Raw genomic sequence first — 16552 nt, 5'->3', positions numbered from 1 at the left:
TAAATGTATTGAATGTCATGGAGTTGCACCAAGGTGAATTTAGAACTATATTTTAACAACATATTTTGAACCTTGTGTGGTCATTTACACCTGTGCAAATTGAATGCACTACCATATCAGATGTACACTCACATTTTGCACAGGTGTAAATGACCACATAAAATACAGGAAGTCTCCAACTTACAAACAGGGTGTGTTCCCAAAATTCCTTTGTAAGTCGGTTTGGAACTTGGAATGCATTCTCCCATAGGGTAGTTAGGTTCCCAGGCTAGCCCACAAAAGCCTATTTAACCCACACTGTAGCTGAAATACGATATATTTACAATGAAAAATAGTAGAAATAGTTTTTCATTTAAGCTTGAATGATGGAGCTTGAGGAAAGGCAAGTTTAATTAGAGGCAGTTAAGGAGGTAGGTGGAGATTCTGAAGGGGACTTCTGGGCATCCCTTGGCTGATATCCTCCTTCATGAGCTCTGTTCCATCTTCGGCCACCAGCCTTGCCAGACCTATCTCCCAGTCACCCTCCTTCCCCCATCCCCTGCAGGTTGCACCCAGCCTTTGTTCACCAGAAGCATAGGCCGGAGGACTCGGGAAGAGCAGGGGAGGAGGCGGCATGCAGCCATCAGCTGCAAAGAAGCACTGGTTTCACCTTCAATGCACCGTTCCTCTCCAGTCATTGGCTTCACAACCATCGTCTGCTCCTCTGGAGTCTTCTGCCCAGCGCTTGTCTGCCCACCACCACGTGTGTCTTTCTGCCTGTTCTCCAAGGCTACAAGTGAGCTCTTGTTTGTATGGATGGATGTTTTTAAGTCAGATGTTTATAACTCAGGGATTGCCTGAACACAGCCTGGTGACATCAGGTAACAGTCTGTCATAGATTACATCCATACACACAGTGATGAAAAATATATTCATTACAAATGTAAAGGAAAATTAATGTATAGGAAAACTTGAGTATTGAAATTTCTCTGGTATTTTGCCATTCATTGATCTTTCTAGTCAAACAGGGCTTGTTCCCTAATAGTTATGGAAGAATGCAAATAATGAAGTCACAGGGAAACAAAATGGGCCATGTTGCAAAGGCTGGGGAAAAGCTGGGGATGATCGGCGAATATCCTGCTTCCTGTATTAAACATTAATGCAGAGATCCAAACTAAAGTGCAGTTGTTCCTGGTTTGTGGTCAGGGAAAAATAATGGTGAATCATCTTCAGAACCAACAGATGACATAAAGATGGCCCATGGTGAGTAGATTACAAGCCAGCACAGCCGCGCAGCGCGGTCTGCACATGCGCAGTGTGCCGAACCGCACAGCTGGCGAGCGGGACTCGCTGCCACTTGGTGAGTCCCTGATTATGGGCCTCACTGTAACATTCATTTTCCTCACAGAGACAGTACAGGAGCAGAAGCTCAATAGAATGTGTGATATAGCAACATGCCTTACCTTACCTGGTGCCTTCTATGATATATGGTTTTGTCTGCCGGGTTGCTTTAGCCCACAGAAACAGAAGCCACAAAGGACATTAGAATGTATACCTCTTCCCAGCAACCCACATTCCACCCATGTTGAAGATAAAGAACCTTGCCCTATGAGACCCAAGATACCATCATTCATTTGCCTGAGGCAGAGATGAGGAAAGAAAAATCTCCCATAGCCATCAGCGTACTGTTGCATTTTGGGTGCACAGCTTAGTGACAATGGAGCTAAGCTGCAGCACAAGGAGTAGGAATAAGATCCTCCGGAAAAGGAAAAGGGCGCTTTTTCCGGAGGATCGGGGCCAGTGTAGACGCTCTTTTCCGGCTTTTCTAAAAGCCGGAAAAAAGCGGCGGACATTTTTATTTAAATGTCGTGGGGGATATTTAAATCCCCCGCGGATTTCCCTATTACGATCTCAAAAATTACCATGCCCCTTCCGGAAAAGGGGCCAATGTAGACGAGCCCCTAGTGTTCATTTATATTGGAAAAGTGGTCTCATATCTGTCTGAACTGTTTCCCTTTTATGACAGAGTACTGTGATTTTCTAGGGATCTAGTAATTGAAGTATAGTCAAGGATCTGGATCTTATACTTGCCGACAAATTGATTCTTTAAGGTATAAGAGAACACAACTGGAGATGAACCCTGAATCTAAAGTTTCTTTTTATTTTCAGGATTATCTGCACAGGTTCTTTCCATCTATTAATAAAGTAGGTGGTTGGGACTTAGAAGAGAAAATTAAAGAGATGCAGAAATTTTTCCACCTGACTGTAACAGGAAAATTAAATTCACAAACAGAAGAAATGATGGCACGGCCAAGGTGTGGAGTCCCTGATGTATTAGATTACAGCACATTTCCAGGAACTCCAAGATGGAGGAAGAATGTATTGACTTACAGCTTGGTTATATGCCACGTTTGTGCATTTTGTTTTGTTTTAATGCTGTCATATTATTCCATGCCTTAAATGACAATAATTTCTTTTCTTTTGCTGCTGAAAGGATTCTGAACTATACACCTGATCTGCCTCGTTCTATGGTGGTGAAAGCGATCAAAAAGGCATTTCAGGTGTGGAGTGATGTGACTCCACTGAGATTTCAAAACGTTGCCAGGGGAGAAGCGGATATCCTAATTCGTTTTGCACATGGTGGTGAGGCTACTGCTATGGTTTTAAGAATCCATGAATTACATTTATTTAAAGTTGAAGCTATACTTTAAAAGCTTACATGTTTTCATACCCAAAGGCTGAAGAGAGAACAATTATTTTCATTCTGAGTTCATCCGATCTTTATCATGTCCTGCAGTTTTATATTTGTGTATCAGTTTAACTAATCAACCATCACAAAATCCCTTGGAAGTTCAAACTGTAAAATGAGGAAAATAGTGTCAACGTATATGTGATTGTAAAAGTACTCCTCTGCTAAGATCATTATTCCTATATATGAGCAAACAAGGAGTCTTCACACTTGTGAACGGTTTAAACACCTTGGTCATATGCCTCAAAACATTTTTTTTGCCTCATTAGAGACAAACACAAATACAACAGAGCTTCTTTCCACTGTAGTCCAACGCAAGGGGGACTATTTTGGATTACAGTTTTATTTTAGGCTTCTAAGAAGTCTGAAAGGGGGAGAATGTGTGTGTATACGCACACGTGCACATACTTTAGTTCCTCTCTCACTACAACTACAGGGCACCCCTCTTTCACAAAAGCCTATGCAACTGAAGCACCGATTAGCATATTGTCATGCTTCATTTGCATAATTCATTAGTGGCCATTTTTGCGCAAGAGTCTTTGTGCAAAAAAGAGCCATCTACACAGCTCCTTTTTGCACAAAAACACCCTCTTGCGCAAGAGCTATTCTTTCTGAAAAAATTGAGAAGAATGGCTCTTGTGAAAGAGGGTGTTTTTGCCCAAAAAGGAGCTGTGTAGAGGGCTACTTTTTGTGCAAAAGCCTCTTGTGCAAAAATGTCCCCTGATTAATTATGCAAATGAAGCAGGGAAATATGCTAATCTGCACTTTGTTTGCATAGGCTTTTGTGCTAAAGAGATGCAGTGTAGACATACAAGTGTTAGTCCTCCTCTTAAGTGCTGTTTACACTAGATTTTTATTTTGATAAAGCTATGTCCCTCGGTCGGCCCTGTGAAAAATCCTGACCCTTGAGAGTCATCTATACTAGCCAGTGTAGACTAGTGCTAGGTCAAGAGGAGACTTCTCCCATTGACCTAGCTACCCCTTCTTGGGGAGGTGATGTACCTCCACCAAGGAGAGAACTCCTATTACTGTGGGTGCTACTTATGCTGAAGTGCTACAGTGGTGCAGCTGTAGCATTCTGAGTGTAGCCAAACCCTTAAAGATTCATTCCCAAACATCCAATAGTACAATAATGTTGTACTGTCTTCCTGGGTTATTAATTTTTGACAACTGTCCTGCAAATCCTTGAATTCCAGCAAGAAATTGTAGCCCTTCTTATAGGCAGAAGAGGAGAGTCAACCTTTTCCATCCAACCTCCACTCCAGCTGAAGATCCAGACACCTCAGCCACTCTTACGGGAGATTCTAACAGAAGACACATTAAATTAGTTTACCAAATGAGAGGCTCAGTTTTTCAAAGCAGTGGTTCCCTAAAATCATTCACTTGAAGTAGCACAGGTAGTGCAGGTAGCATAATCTATCCTTATTATTGCCCAATGCTCTCAATTCTAGGACCTTGCCTTCAGATGCTTATAACTTTGCAAAACTTAAGCCAGACATTTTCTCACTTGGTTTCAGCCTCAGGCTGAAATTTTGGAAAGTTTCAGAGAAGATGATTCAGCCATTACTGAGAAAATGCCCTCCATAAGACAGAAGTCCATGGGAAAAAATAGTTTGCAATCATGGAATTAAAAACCGTACCATAATGTGCACACACATGGGAGCTGAGTTCATTGAACAGGCAATCTTAAGTGTGACATTTCCTACCTTTTGAATGTTTGACTTTGCAACCTTAACATTATTTTAGTCTCATTTTAATATATTATTATCTACAATGAATAAAAGCAAATTCTAAACTTCAAGATATGTAACTGTGTTTAAAATGAATCATTGTGTTAATTGATGACATATTAATTTCCTTTCCTATGCAGCACATGGCGACCAATCTCCCTTTGATGGAAGGGGAGGAGTACTGGCTCATGCCTTTGCACCAAGCCCAGGGATAGGAGGAGATGCTCATTTTGATGAAGCTGAGAAATGGTCACAAAATCATATAGGTAAAGTATTTCCTGTGCCCGTCGCAACAAATTCAGCTCCTTCTACACAAAGCCCTGGCATTTTCTTCCTATAACTGTTTGTCCCTCTCTCTTATATATAATGTAACATACTTACCTTTGCCTGCCAGAGCATATATATAAGGTCTGTATTCTGTGGAGCTCAAATCACTTTACAAAAGTGGGAGAGCAATATTATCCTGGTGTTTTTGTAAGTTAGACACAACTTTAAGTGATTGTCAAAAGTGATCTCCATTAACAAAAGGAGAGTCAGGAATAGATTGCAGGTTTCCTGACTTCCCATTCATGGCCTCTGAAAAATTCTTACTAAAACATGGGAGAGCAGATAAACTTAAATTAAACCTATAGGATTTCATCACAATGAAAAGATGTGAATTCTTCTGCTTGTGATTCTCCGTTCCATTGTATGTTAACAATTCTTTTCCTCTTTTTATTATATGAAAAATTTAGGAACAAATTTGTTCCTTGTTGCTGCTCATGAATTTGGCCATTCTTTGGGACTGGGTCATTCAAATGTTCAAGGTGCTCTGACGTACCCTATTTATCGCTACTGGGATCCAAACACCTTCGTCCTTCCAGATGACGACAGACAAGGAATTCAGCGATTATATGGTAATTTCAGCGTCAGATGTTAATTTTGATATAAAAAAATACCAAAAAGGGACAGATTTTGTCATACTTTAAGTACCTTACTCAGACAGCCAAACTGATTTGAATGGTCTACTCTCTGAGCAAGGTACTACTCAGTGAGAGTACCTAAATTTAGATCAAGCCAACATGATATACTTTATCCCTTCCGCCTATTCTTTCTGGAGTCTAAGAGCAAGCTGTCCATATCGCAAAACCACCTAATGGAGTTATAGACCGGGACTGACAAAGGGTCCCCTACACACCAGTGCTTTGCAGAAATCAATGATGGCATGCTGCTAACCTAACTGCCAGTGAGTAGTACCTTGCTCTACCAAAGAGGATATTGAAAGCAGTATGGCTGCTTGCTGAATGTGAGATTGTGCAATGTGGCTGTGTCTAGACTGGCCAGTTTTTCCGCAAAAACAGCTGCTTTTGCGGAAAAACTTGCTAGCTGTCTACACTGGCTGCTTGAATTTCTGCAAGAACACTGACGATCTCATGTAAGATTGTCATTGTTCTTGCGGAAATACTATGCTGCTCCAGTTTGGGCAAAAGCCCTCTTGCGCAAATCATTTGCGCAAGAGGGCCAGTGTAGACAGCACAGTACTGTTTTGCACAAAAAAGCCCTGATGGCTAAAATGGCGATCGGGGCTTTTTTGCGCAAAAGCGCGTCTAGATTGGCACAGATGCTTTTCCGCAAAAAGTGCTTTTGCGGAAAAGCGTCCACGCCAATCTAGATGCTCTTTTCTGAAAATGCTTTTAACAGAAAACTTTTCCATTAAAAGCATTTCCGGAAATCATGCCAGTCTAGACGTAGCCTGTAAGTATGGCAGAATCTGGCCCTCACATCACTGTTCTCGGAGTCAGGACCTACTCATTCTAAGTTACAGTGGCAAAACTATGCTCTAAAACTATGGCACTTGTGTGTGAACATTTGCTTCCATCAGACACTTCACAAAGGGACAGCAATCATGGTACATATTTCTCTGCATTTTGTCTCAAACAAATACCTTATTATTTCCGTATTTCTATTCCACAGGCAGAAAAAGAGAAAACTTCTAAAGAACCATGGTGTTTTTAAAGAGAATGAAGAAGTCAGCAAGTGTACTTTTCTTTCACACCAGAAATGTTTCATTTTATTTCTTTAAATGGCAAATGTTTGAAGCTTAATTTCTGCTCCTATACATTTAGGCTACGTCTAGACAGCAGTTCTATTTTGGGATATAGTCAAAAGTATCCACAAATAGCTATTTCTCATCTTTAAATGCACCCATTACTTCGAAATATATTCCGGTGTCCCTGTAGCCCTCGTTCCATGAAGGTTAAGGGACTTGCTGGAATAGCGCTTTATTCTGAAATTTCAAAATAATCTATTTCAAAATTAGATTGAAATAAGATATGCAATTTGCGTAGCTCAAATTGCGTAGCTTATTTTGACCTACGGGTGCAGTGGAGATGCACCTTTACTGAGATTTGAAAACCTCTTTAAATGTATTCAGTAGTTTCTATGAAAATAAAAATTCTCCCAGCACTATTCTGCCATCCTACATTCCTGTCTGGTGGTTTGCATTTCACTGGGGGGCTCGGTGACTACTATATGGTCAATGCATGCAGGACAAAAATTGTCAGGTGGGTGCTTGAAGTGCATCTAACATCACGATTTAGGCTCTCTGTTCCCAGCCCATTCCCTTCTCCTCCTTACTGCATATACATATCCAGACTCTGAGTACTCTCCACAAGGCCTAGAGAAAGCATGTAAGGCAGTGTGTGGTTCACAAAGTGTGGTCTGCAACCATCTTGCAGGTAAGCTGCAGGCTCTGGGTTCACACACCCCTATACTGGGGAGCCTACACTGGTGCTCCAGCTCTGCAGCTCCCCTCTTGGGGGAGGATCCACATGGGCCAGATCTAGCTCATGGGGAAAGGAAGCAGCTCCATGCACTCCCACTCCTCCTCCTCTGAGCAGGGGGATTGGCAGTCCAAGAAACTGTTCACCTGAAAGCTTTCCCTGCTGCTTCCATTGGCCAGATTCATGGTGCCTGAGAGCGACAGGAGGTACAGAGCCAGGTAAGTGTCGTCCCCTCCGCCCCACCTTCATATCCAAACTTCACACTCCCATTCCCGTCAGGCACCATTACTTTTTACCCTGCAAGGTAAAGTAAGGGCTGGCAGAGCCTTGAGAAGATTGGATGGGTGGCTCACGGACTGGTGGTGTTATCGAGTTAACATCAAGTCAACTCAGGGATGGTCTAGACAGTATGTGGACTGAAAGTAGGAGAAGTAGCAATCAGCTTAATCTGCAGCAAGGGAGATTTAGGTTCAATATTAGGAGAAACTTTCTAAGTAACTATAAAAACAGTTAAGCTAGGGAGTAGGCTTCAAAGGGAGGTTCTGGAATCTCCATCACTGGAGGTTTTTAAGAACCAGTTAGACAAAAGTGTGTAGGAATACTTGGTCCTGCCTCAGCACAGGGAGCTGGACTAGGAGGTCTTTCTAGGTCACTTCCACCCTGCATTTCTATGATTCTCTGTAGAGCTTAACTGGTGATCATCACAGCAAAACTGACCCTCCAGCCTTCACCCAGCTCCCGTCCAACGTGAATTATTAACAAATGAGCTGGTCCCTGATATAGAGAAGTCATAAGACCAGTGAGCCTAGCAGCCCTGTCAGTGATATCTCAGGACAGCCATTCCCTCATAGAACAGTGGGGGAAGCTAGGGGATCCAATCGTTCCTCCCTGATAAAGGTCTGCAAAGCACAAACAGGGACTTAGCTTAAAAAAGCAGAGATGCCTTCCCTCAATCACTATTACAGGCACCTATCCTAAGTCTGTAAGTAAACACATGGGCGACGTCTACATTGGCCCCTTTTCTGGAAGGGGCATGTTAATTTCAGAGGTCGTAATAGGGAAATCCGTGGGGGATTTAAATAAAAATGTCCAACGCTTTTTTCCGGCTTTTAGAAAAGAGCGTCTACACTGGCCCCGATCCTCCGGAAAAAGCACCCTTTTTTGAATAAGTAGGAATAAGATCCTCCGGAAAAGGGCGCTTTTTCCGGAGGATCGGGGCCAGTGTAGACGCTCTTTTCCGGCTTTTCTAAAAGCCGGAAAAAAGCGGCGGACATTTTTATTTAAATGCCGCGGGGGATACTTAAATCCCCCGCGGATTTCCCTATTACGACCTCTGAAATTAACATGCCCCTTCCGGAAAAGGGGCCAATGTAGACGAGCCCATGCAGTTCTCAGATAGCCTTCTGACCCAGAAAGAGACTAGACAAGAGGGAGGGTAACTCACCTGAACAGTCAATGCCACTTACAGCCCAGAATTCATCAGCAACACTGAATTCCCAGAAAGACAAAGTGAAGATGATAAAAAAAACCAGACCCCATATCACTAGCTATAGGGTTTAGATCTAGCTTGGTGTGTATCACAGAAGAGTGGTTAGAGACCCCCAAGAGGCACTGGACTGAGGGTCTTCTACCATCTTAGTGGAGAAAGGGCAAGGGAGAAAACCCTGCATACTGGTTACTTACAGTGGATCTTCTGGAAACCTCAACTTCTCTGAGGGTATGTCTTTGCAGCAAAGTTATTTTGAAAAAACAGCCATTATTTCAAAATAACTTCACTAGCATCTACACAGCCAAACTGCTATTTCGAAATTCATTTGAAATAGCGGAGCACTTATTCCAAATTTGGTAAACCTCATTCCATGAGGAATAAAGCCAAATTCAAAATAGCTATTTTGAAATAAGTGCTGTGTAGACACATCGAAATAGGGGGCCTCCAGCCTTCCCAGGGTGCCCTGGTGGCCACTCCAGTCTCAACCAAGATCACTCCTCTCCTTCCTCCCTCCCCGGAGCCTTTAGGGGTTGACTCTGGCCACAGTGTCTGTGCCAGTTCCAAGCCTGCCAGGCCAGAGCCAGCAGTCACTACCCCTGACCCAGTGGCCCCAAAACATGAGCCAGCAAAGACTGGCAGCCAGCCCTCCACCACTCGCCAGGAGCAGTCTGCCAGCTCCCAGGAGCCTGACAGGGGCTGGAGAAGGCGGGCACCTTCCTGGTCCAGGGTGGAGATCATGGACCTTATTCAGGTTTGGGGGGATTGCCCCCAATGTCCATGATCTCTGCACTAGAGGCCTGGCACTAAAGGCCACATGTGAACCCAGGAGCAAGTTTGCATGAAAATCAAGTTGGTCTGGAGAGCACCCTAACCCTGAGCCTTGACCTTCCCCTCCCCTTTCTTCCCCTTGCTTCCTCCCCCCAAGTTTTCCCCCTTCCCTCTCCCCCCCTCTCTTCTCCCCTCTCCCGCCTCCTTTCCCCAGTCTCACCAGAGTTTCATTCTCCCCCCTCTCCCCCGGGGTTTTGTTAAATAAAGATAGTTTGTGTTCATGAAAATACGTGTATTTTATTTGACATCAGGAAGGGGGCAGAGGGAGAGGTAAGTGGAAGGACGTGAGGGAGGAATGAGGCACAAGCCCCCAGTGGGGCAGACCAGAGAGGCTCTGAGGGCTCCTCAGGATGGAAGCTCTCCTGCAGGGCCTCCTGGATACTGACAGCCCCCTGATGGACCTCTCAGATGGCAGCCTGCAGAAAGTTCAGACAGGTCCGCAGCAACGCGTCCACGAAAAGCACCAGAGTGCCCAGGGGCAGCTCTGGCTTCATGTCGCAGAGTGCTGTGATGTCCCGAGTGAAGGCAACCAGAGCACACAGAGACAAAATGGTTTCCTGTCCCTCATGGAGGTAGGCAAGCAAGCAGGGAAACCTGAGAACTGGCTGTCCAGGGGGGTGCCTTTAAGCACAGGCCTCAGACAGCCTCAGGCAGCAGCCACACAAAGTAACTCCTGACCTGATGCCCTGCCGGACCTGGTTCTGTCCGGCCTTAAATGCGATTCACCGTCCACTCAGTGTGGACGCGCTATTTCGAAATAGCAAAACGCTATTTCAAAATGCATTTTGTGTGTAGACGCACTATTTCGAAATAAGATAGTTTGAAATAATGCTGTAGTGTAGACATACTCTGAAAGAAGAAATCAGGCCCCTGAGTAATTGAAACAGATACTTCAAAGAGTTTAATTGGAAACATGTGCACAGTAAATACAAACACTATATTATTTACAGGGGAGGGTTATTTACAGGTGACTGTTTGTGAGACACAGCATGGCCAGCACCTGAGAAATAAACTTAAAGAGTCATCAGCATTTGTACAATGCCCCTTAATAAATATAATAATATGGGTTGGGATTAAGCTGCTGGATATGGAATGGAAAACAATCTCCAAAACAGGAAACACCACAAGATTAGGGGAACTCCTATTACCTAATATGGTGAATTATCAGAAAGTGTCAATTCAACAGGGGGTCTCCACTGATCCCCTTCCCATATTCAGCCATCACAGGAAGATTCTCTCCCCATTGAGAACCACAGACAATGATATCCCAGACCCCCTCAGCCTTTTACCCTCCTTTGCTAACTGTTGTCTGGTGACTCCTCATAGGCCCAGAACCCAGGAGGGCAAGAGTAAAGTGCTGAGAGAGACTAGAAACCTAACTATTCAGGAAACTTTTTCTATAAGGTGGAGGATCATAGCCTCTAAATTTGGAGGACGAATGATATGTGCACAGTAAATACAAACACTATATTATTTACAGGGGAGGGTTATTTACAGGTGACTGTTTGTGAGACACAGCATGGCCAGCACCTGAGAAATAAACTTAAAGAGTCATCAGCATTTGTACAATGCCCCTTAATAAATATAATAACATGGGCTGGGATTAAGCTGCTGGATATGGAATGGAAAACAATCTCCAAAACAGGAAACACCACAAGATTAGGGGAACTCCTATTACCTAATATAGTGAATTATCAGAAAGTGTCAATTCAACAGGGGAAAACACTGATCCCCTTCCCATATTCAGCCATGACAGGAAGATTCTCTCCCCATTGAGAGCCACAGACAATGATATCCCAGACCCCCTCAGCCTTTTACCCTCCTTTGCTAACTGTTGTCTGGTGACTCCTCATAGGCCCAGAACCCAGGAGGGCAAGAGTAAAGTGCTGAGAGAGACTAGAAACCTAACTATTCAGGAAACTTTTTCTATAAGGTGGAGGATCATAGCCTCTAAATTTGGAGGACGAATGATATGTGCACAGTAAATACAAACACTATATTATTTACAGGGGAGGGTTATTTACAGGTGACTGTTTGTGAGACACAGCATGGCCAGCACCTGAGAAATAAACTTAAAGAGTCATCAGCATTTGTACAATGCCCCTTAGTAAATATAATAACATGGGTTGGGATTAAGCTGCTGGATATGGAATGGAAAACAATCTCCAAAACAGGAAACACCACAAGATTAGGGGAACTCCTATTACCTAATATAGTGAATTATCAGAAAGTGTCAATTCAACAGGGGAAAACACTGATCCCCTTCCCATATTCAGCCATCACAGGAAGATTCTCTCCCCATTGAGAACCACAGACAATGATATCCCAGACCCCCTCAGCCTTTTACCCTCCTTTGCTAACTGTTGTCTGGTGACTCCTCATAGGCCCAGAACCCAGGAGGGCAAGAGTAAAGTGCTGAGAGAGACTAGAAACCTAACTATTCAGGAAACTTTTTCTATAAGGTGGAGGATCATAGCCTCTAAATTTGGAGGACGAATGATATCTGCTGAGTACCTTCTTTGAAGGGCAGAGTGTTCTGAACTCCCAATAACATCAGAGGGAGTTTGAGGACACTCAGCAACTTATGGGACTGGACAATACAAGCACAGTTAAAGGCCCTGGATATCTAAAGGAAATCACCAAAATCCACAGTTAGATGCTTAAATGCCAATTAAAGCCACCCTTAGTGAATTCCCCCGGCATGTGTAATCCCCTAAGTAGTATAAGGGCCCTACCATCAATCAAACGTTAGCCCTGCCCCCTGACCCCGGAAGTCCCCCCCCCCTGACCGCCAGAATTCCCTTCTCCCCTGTCACCAGAAGGCCGGCCACTGGATGGTAGTACATCCGGGTCAAGAGGGACAGCTGACCGGGTGTCATGTGACCCCCGTTAGGCCCGTCCCCTGTCACCGGAAATCCCGCCCTTTGGGGTAATTCATCCGGGGTCAAGAGGGGCAGGTGACCGGAAGTAAGGAGTGTCATGTGACCCCTCTAAGGACTCGCCCCGCCTCCCTCAACCAATCAGGAAGGCTTTTTCCCCTGTAGGACCGCCCCGCGAACCGCTTTGACCAAGCGGGGGGGCAGTTCTGGGACCCGATGACTCGCCCAGCAGTGGGTCGTGTGACCCCTCTAAGAACTTGTCCCGCCTCCCTCTACCAATCAGGAGGGGGTTTTTCCCTGTAGGACCGCCCCGCGAACCCCTTTGACCAAACGGGGGGCAGTTTTGGGACCGGATGACCCGCCCAGCAGTGGGTTGTGTGACCCCTCTAAGAACTCGCCCCACCTCCCTCTACCAATCAGGAGGGGTTTTTTCCCTGTAGGACCGCCCCACGAATCGCTTTGACCAATCCGGGGAGTGCAGTTCCGGGACCCGTTGACCAGACCTGAGGCGGGTCGTGTGACCCCTCTAAGAGCTTCCCGTGACACCCTTTGCCAATCAGAGCATAGCACTTCCCCGTAAGTTCTAGCGCCACACAAAAGAGGCCATCTTGTTCCAAGAGCGCATGTTTCAGAGAGCGTGCAAACGCTGAGCGGAAACATGGCTTCTTTCATCAACTTTGTTTTGGTGCTGAGAAGAAAGCGCTACATCAGCGACAGTTCTGAGGAGGAAGGAGAAGTTGAAGGGAGCCCTTTGGCCCAGCCGCTGATGGATACACCAATATCTGACGTCGAAACCCAACCGCTCACGATGCAGCCAGACAAGCTAGATGGCCTGGAGGAAGAAGGTGCCCATGGCTCTCAGGAGTCGGACAAGACGCATGGAAAGAAGCCAAATAGGTAAATGAAAGATCGAAGTTGGGGCATCATGGGGTTAGGAAACCGGATTTTGTAAACTTTAAAAAAAAAAATGACCAGAGCGTCTTACATTATTTCTTTCTGGCAATCTTTTGACAGCTTGACGATGCCTTTCTAGCTGACCATCAGACCCGGGACAGCATTGCATCGGACGAGGAAGACGAACCGGGCCCACCTTGTTTTTGCTCAACACTGATACAAAGCATTGAAGAGAACGCCAAGGATGACGGCCATGAAGAATTCAGGAGGTGGCTGTGCATTGACCTAGTTGAGCCAGTGCCACATCATAAGCGTAAAAAAGTTATGCGCTCTATTGTACGCGTTGGTGTTTATACCGTCCTTAGTCACTGTCTTAGGGAAAAGCTTTTTGAGGACTGTGAGGGTTGTGTCATAAATGCGCCAGCCCAGCGGTACCATGACTGTTTGACTTGGACTCCAGAGGGTATAAACTGCAAGCTCCGGGGCCTATGTGCTGAACTGTGTTTGGAAAGCTTATTAAATACTGTTATTGCCGTAGGTCCGTGGTCCCCAACACGGTGCCCGCGGGCGCCATGGCGCCCGCAGGGGCATTTGCATGCACCTGCCAGGTGCTCGGGGTTGACCTGGCCCTGGGTACATAGCGCGTGGCGCTTGCGCGGGGGGGGGGGGGCGCGCTGGCCCCGGGCGCGTGGTGCTTGAGGGTGGGGGTGCCGGCCCCGGGCGCGCGGTGCTTGGCGGAGATGAGCATTATTATGGGGTTCTGGATGTGAACAAGTTGTTCGGAGCGAAAAATTATTGTGAGTTTTGCCACACAGTGTACAGTCATGACCACTCTTGCAGGTATTGTTGCCGCCTCTGCTTGAACGGAACGTGCTCAGACAGCGTGGGCGTGCCGCTGCGGTGTCCTAGCTGTAGACTATTTTGTTGAGCCAAAGAGTGCTTAGTCAGACACATAGACTGCGCATCGAAAAAACAAGTTGAATGCCTGTCTAAAACTTTGTGTGATGTGTGTCAGTCTTACATGGACAAGCGGCACCGCTGTAAAGGGCGACGCTGTAAGCAGTGTAAGGGCTTGCTTGTTGGCAACATTGACAATCATTTCTGTTTTATGGACAGCCTTAGAAAGCCCGAAGCCTCAGAAAAGTATATTTTTTATGATTTCGAATGCACGCAGGAGACGGGGTTGCACACTCCCAATTACATTTTTGCTCTGGCCCTAAAGCCAGAAAAATCCTGGGAATTTAAGGGTAGCGAGTGTCTTTCTATGTTCGTTAAGACCTTTATTGGCAAAGAGTTCCGTGACTACACATTCATAGCGCACAATTCCAAAGGTTACGATGCGTACTTTGTCGTGAGACAGCTACTGAAGGAAAAGATGTGCCTAGAGCTGATCACTCAGGGTAGTAAACTAATGTGTGTGAAAGTTAAGGCCCTGGACATTCGTTTTATAGACTCTTTAAACTTCTTGCCCATGAAGCTTAGCAAGCTACTGCAGGCGATGGGGTTTGAAGGGTGCAAAGGGTATTTTCCACATTTTTTTCACACCAAAATTACGTGGGGCCTATGCCTGGTGTGGGACACTATGGTGTAGACAGTATGATGCCCAGGGAAAAAGCAGAGTTTCTCGACTGGTATCGGGACCACAGCTATGAGACGTTTGACTTGCAGAAAGAGCTCGCGTATTACTGTCAACAGGATGTTAACATTTTGAGACAGGCTTGTATTCTATATAGAAAAGAGATTATGAACATGACAGAGATGGGGGATGTAGCAGAGAGAGGCCCTGGTAAATTCACTGAGATAAACCTGTATATCGATCCTTTCCAGTACATCACGCTGGCCTCCATCTGCATGGCGATGTACAGGTTTATGCTTTTGGAGCCTAACACGGTAGCTCTTCTCCCTCCAGACAATTACCACCGGCAGAAAAAGAGATATTCGACCCCATCTATTCAGTGGCTGCTGTATACCTCTTACAAAGAAAATATACAAATACGGCATGCTTTACAGGGTGGGGCACTACAGGTAGGCCCCTACTTTTTAGACGGTTATGCCAATGTTGACGGGGTACGCACGGCCTTTGAGTTTAACGGGTGTTTTTTCCATGGCTGTGTCACCTGTTATTGTGAAAAAGCACAAAACCCTATGACAGGGACAACTTTTGGGTTTCTTTATTACAAGACGCAGCTTAAGACTGACTATCTAAAACGACTTGGTTTTGTAGTGAGGACTCTCTGGGAGCACGAGTGGGAGGTGATGAAAGAAACAGACAGGGAGCTTGCAGGCTTTTTAAACCGAGCCCAGTTACCCCAGCCTCTCAGGCCTAAGGATGCTCTTTTCGGGGGGAGGACAAACGCTATCCGCCTATATTACAAGCCTAACCCCGGGGAAGAAATCCACTATTATGATTTTACCCTTTCGTAAACAAAACCAAAGAATACCCTATTGGACACCCCGATATAGTTTATGACAACTTTGGACCCCTTGCAAATTATTTTGGAATTGCAAAAGTTAAGGTGTACCCCCCGCGAGGCCTCTTTTTCCCATTGTTACCTGTCAGAGTGGGTGGCAAGCTTATGTTCCCGCTATGCCAAACATGTGCGGAAACCGAGCAGCGGGAGACGTGCACCCATACTGATGAGGAGAGAGCTATCCTGGGGACATGGTGCACGGTGGAATTGACTGTGGCCATAGCAAAGGGGTATACAGTGGCTAAAATCTGTGAAATCTGGCATTTCAGTGACAAATCTGACAAACTCTTGTCAGAGTATATCAAATTACACCTCCGTCAGGAACAAGAGGCTTCAGGGTATCCCGGCTGGTGCACAGACGAACAAAAACAAAATAAGTACGTTAACGATTTTTACCAAAAAGAAGGCGTGCGTTTACGCCAACACGAGATCAGGTCGAACCCAGCTAAACGCCAAATTGCTAAACTGTTTTTAAATTCTCTGTGGGGTAAATTCGGCCAAAGAACAAACCTACCCAACACCAGCATCGTAAGAGACCCTGATGAACTCTTTCGGTACCTGTTTTCCCCCAATTACGAGGTTTCATCCTGCGAGTTTATCGACAATGAAACAGCATGCGTGTCTTGGAAGCACGCAAAAGACCGGTACTCTGTCTCTGGCAATACCAATGTTTTCATAGCCTGTTTCACCACCGCTTATGCCCACTTAGAATTATACAGTCTCCTAGATGGGTTGCAAGAGCGGTGCCTATACCATGACACTGACTCAGTG

At 45.4% G+C, this 16552-nt stretch overlaps 1 protein-coding gene across 1 annotated transcript; it reads left to right on the top strand.

The window, feature by feature from the left end:
* The first annotated feature begins 1900 nt into the window (after window positions 1–1900).
* On the top strand, window positions 1901–6548 carry LOC142825333 (macrophage metalloelastase-like). Its single transcript, XM_075917289.1, has 5 exons — window positions 1901–2370; window positions 2472–2622; window positions 4599–4724; window positions 5193–5354; window positions 6412–6548. The coding sequence occupies exons 1-5, from the start codon at window positions 2113–2115 to the stop codon at window positions 6432–6434; spliced, it is 720 nt and encodes a 239-aa protein (XP_075773404.1). The 5' UTR covers window positions 1901–2112; the 3' UTR covers window positions 6435–6548.
* Window positions 6549–16552: the final 10004 nt, after the last annotated feature.

Source organism: Pelodiscus sinensis, unplaced genomic scaffold, assembly GCF_049634645.1.
Source record: "Pelodiscus sinensis isolate JC-2024 unplaced genomic scaffold, ASM4963464v1 ctg49, whole genome shotgun sequence".
Classification (NCBI taxonomy): domain Eukaryota; kingdom Metazoa; phylum Chordata; order Testudines; family Trionychidae; genus Pelodiscus; species Pelodiscus sinensis.
Note: the sequence above shows the minus strand (reverse complement) of the source record. Positions and strands in the feature narration are given on the sequence as shown.

Coding starts and splice junctions, on each gene's coding strand:
- LOC142825333 (XM_075917289.1), top strand. CDS start 2,113: ATGAACCCTGAATCTAAAGTTTCTTTTTATTTTCAGGATTATCTGCAC. Junction 2,371..2,471: donor GGAAGAATGTATTGACTTAC/AGCTTGGTTATA, acceptor TTTGCTGCTGAA/AGGATTCTGAACTATACACC. Junction 4,725..5,192: donor ATGGTCACAAAATCATATAG/GTAAAGTATTTC, acceptor TGAAAAATTTAG/GAACAAATTTGTTCCTTGTT.